Raw genomic sequence first — 1,767 nt, 5'->3', positions numbered from 1 at the left:
AGCGGGCGGCGGGCGCCCTGGGGCTGGGTGTTCGGCGGGCACGGGTGTCGCAGCACCATAACCCTGGCGGCATTAGTAGTTTTGGTCACTCAGCAGAAGATTCTTGCTCATTTTGTTGCTAGCCATGGATCAAACTTAAGAGCAGTTTTTCTAACCTCAGGCTGTTAATACAAAATAAAGCTTTGTTCCGAACTGCCCTGATTTTACTTTGCTCAAACCAAAACCAACTGTCATTTTGGTTATTTTTGTATGAAACCAGGACGACGTCTCTTCTTCCTCCCCCCCCCGACTCTTGGGATCCAGCTGGGTGGGACCCAGATGCAAACCACTGCTGGTTGGGGATTTCGGACTCAAACCCACAGAGCCAGGCTTAGCAAAACCAAACCCTCACCTCCTGGTGCCCACCCCCGCGCAGCAGCCGTTGAGGGCACTGAAAGCTGCAGCGGCGGCTGTTGGGCTTGGGGGAACCACCGAGTTTGTGTAGGCGTAGGGGCAGCGAGTGACAGCGGCGAGGCGGCGGCTGTTGGGCTTGGGGGAACCACCGAGTTTGTGTAGGCGTAGGGGCAGCGAGTGACCGTCCCCTCCGGTAGACAGCGAGGCCTGCGGCTGAAGCCTGGCGTTTCTCTCGCTAGGTCTCAAACTTTTCATCAGGGAATTAGTGGTTTCACTGGCCTTTGATAATCATAATTGTTTTAAGCTATGGAAGTGGTTTTCCAAGATGATCCCCTGAACAGAATGAAGAACTATTTTACTTCTAAATGCGACAAATAACTGATTATGCGTAAAAATGTCAGACCTGATAAAGAATTGGAAGTAGACTTTCTGAAGATGTTTCAGATCATGAATTGCCACCATTTTTCATGTGCATGGTCACGGATTCCTTCTGTGGCTTGCCTTGTGCTAGCTAGCTTTGCTCATGGTACAAATGTGCAACTCATCCTTCAGACTGCCTTTATAGTAAATACAGTGCACACTCATGTGGTAGTCTAGCTACGAGAGTCAATAAATGTTACTCTTTTGCAGCTGAGGGAAAGCCAGTTGATGTAGACAGGCCATGTCTGATCACTCCAAACAGACAGTAAGGAGGATGTTCAGATGCAGTTGCTAAACACTGCACCTTTTTGGAAACAAAGCGTAAGATTTTAAAATTAAAGGTATGGGTAGATTGCAAACAAGGCTTTCAGAAAAGCAGTCTAGGGCACTCTTTGAGCCACTGGTAATGTTTCTCAGTTCTGAAATACTGGGGGACTGAAAAGACTGAAAAAAAAATCTTAGTATTATTCTGCCATCATTTAAAAAAAACTGAAGATAATGACTTGTTAAATGTGGCTAAATAAAGACCAGCCAGCCTCATGTGTGTTTTGGGCAGGTGATAGAACTGTGGAAACAAGAGTAAGTCAATGACCGCTAAAGAGTACTAAAGGAGGACAGTTTCATTATAGAATCATAGAATAGTTTGGGTTGGAAGGGACCTCTAAAGGGCATCTAGTCCAACCCCCCTGCCGTGGGCAGGGCCATCTTCAACTAGGTCAGGTTGCTCAGAGCCCCGTCCAACGTGATCTTGAATGTTTCCAGGGATGGGGCATCCACCACCTCTCTGGGCAACCTGTGCCAGTGTTTCACCACCCTCAGCGTAAAAAATTTCATCCTTATAGAAGAAATAGACTATCTAGTCTATATCTACCTCCCTTTAGTTTAAAGCCATTCCCCCTTGTCCTGTCACAACAGGCCCTGCTAAAAAGTTTGCCCCCATCTTTTTTATAAGCC

At 47.1% G+C, this 1,767-nt stretch overlaps 1 protein-coding gene across 1 annotated transcript in view; it reads right to left on the bottom strand.

The window, feature by feature from the left end:
• The window catches only part of LOC103917324 (chromosome unknown open reading frame, human C8orf37), a 61,506-nt gene extending 60,858 nt beyond the window's left edge, over positions 1-648 (bottom strand). Inside the window, exon 1 of the mRNA XM_009324446.1 lies at positions 392-648. Within this exon, the coding sequence (XP_009322721.1) occupies positions 392-648 (257 nt within the window). The remainder of the gene's footprint in view (positions 1-391) is intronic.
• Between the last annotated feature and the right edge of the window lie 1,119 nt (positions 649-1,767).

This window comes from Pygoscelis adeliae, unplaced genomic scaffold (assembly GCF_000699105.1).
Source record: "Pygoscelis adeliae isolate BGI_AS28 unplaced genomic scaffold, ASM69910v1 Scaffold145, whole genome shotgun sequence".
Lineage (NCBI taxonomy): Eukaryota > Metazoa > Chordata > Aves > Sphenisciformes > Spheniscidae > Pygoscelis > Pygoscelis adeliae.
This window is presented reverse-complemented; position numbering and strand designations above follow the sequence as displayed.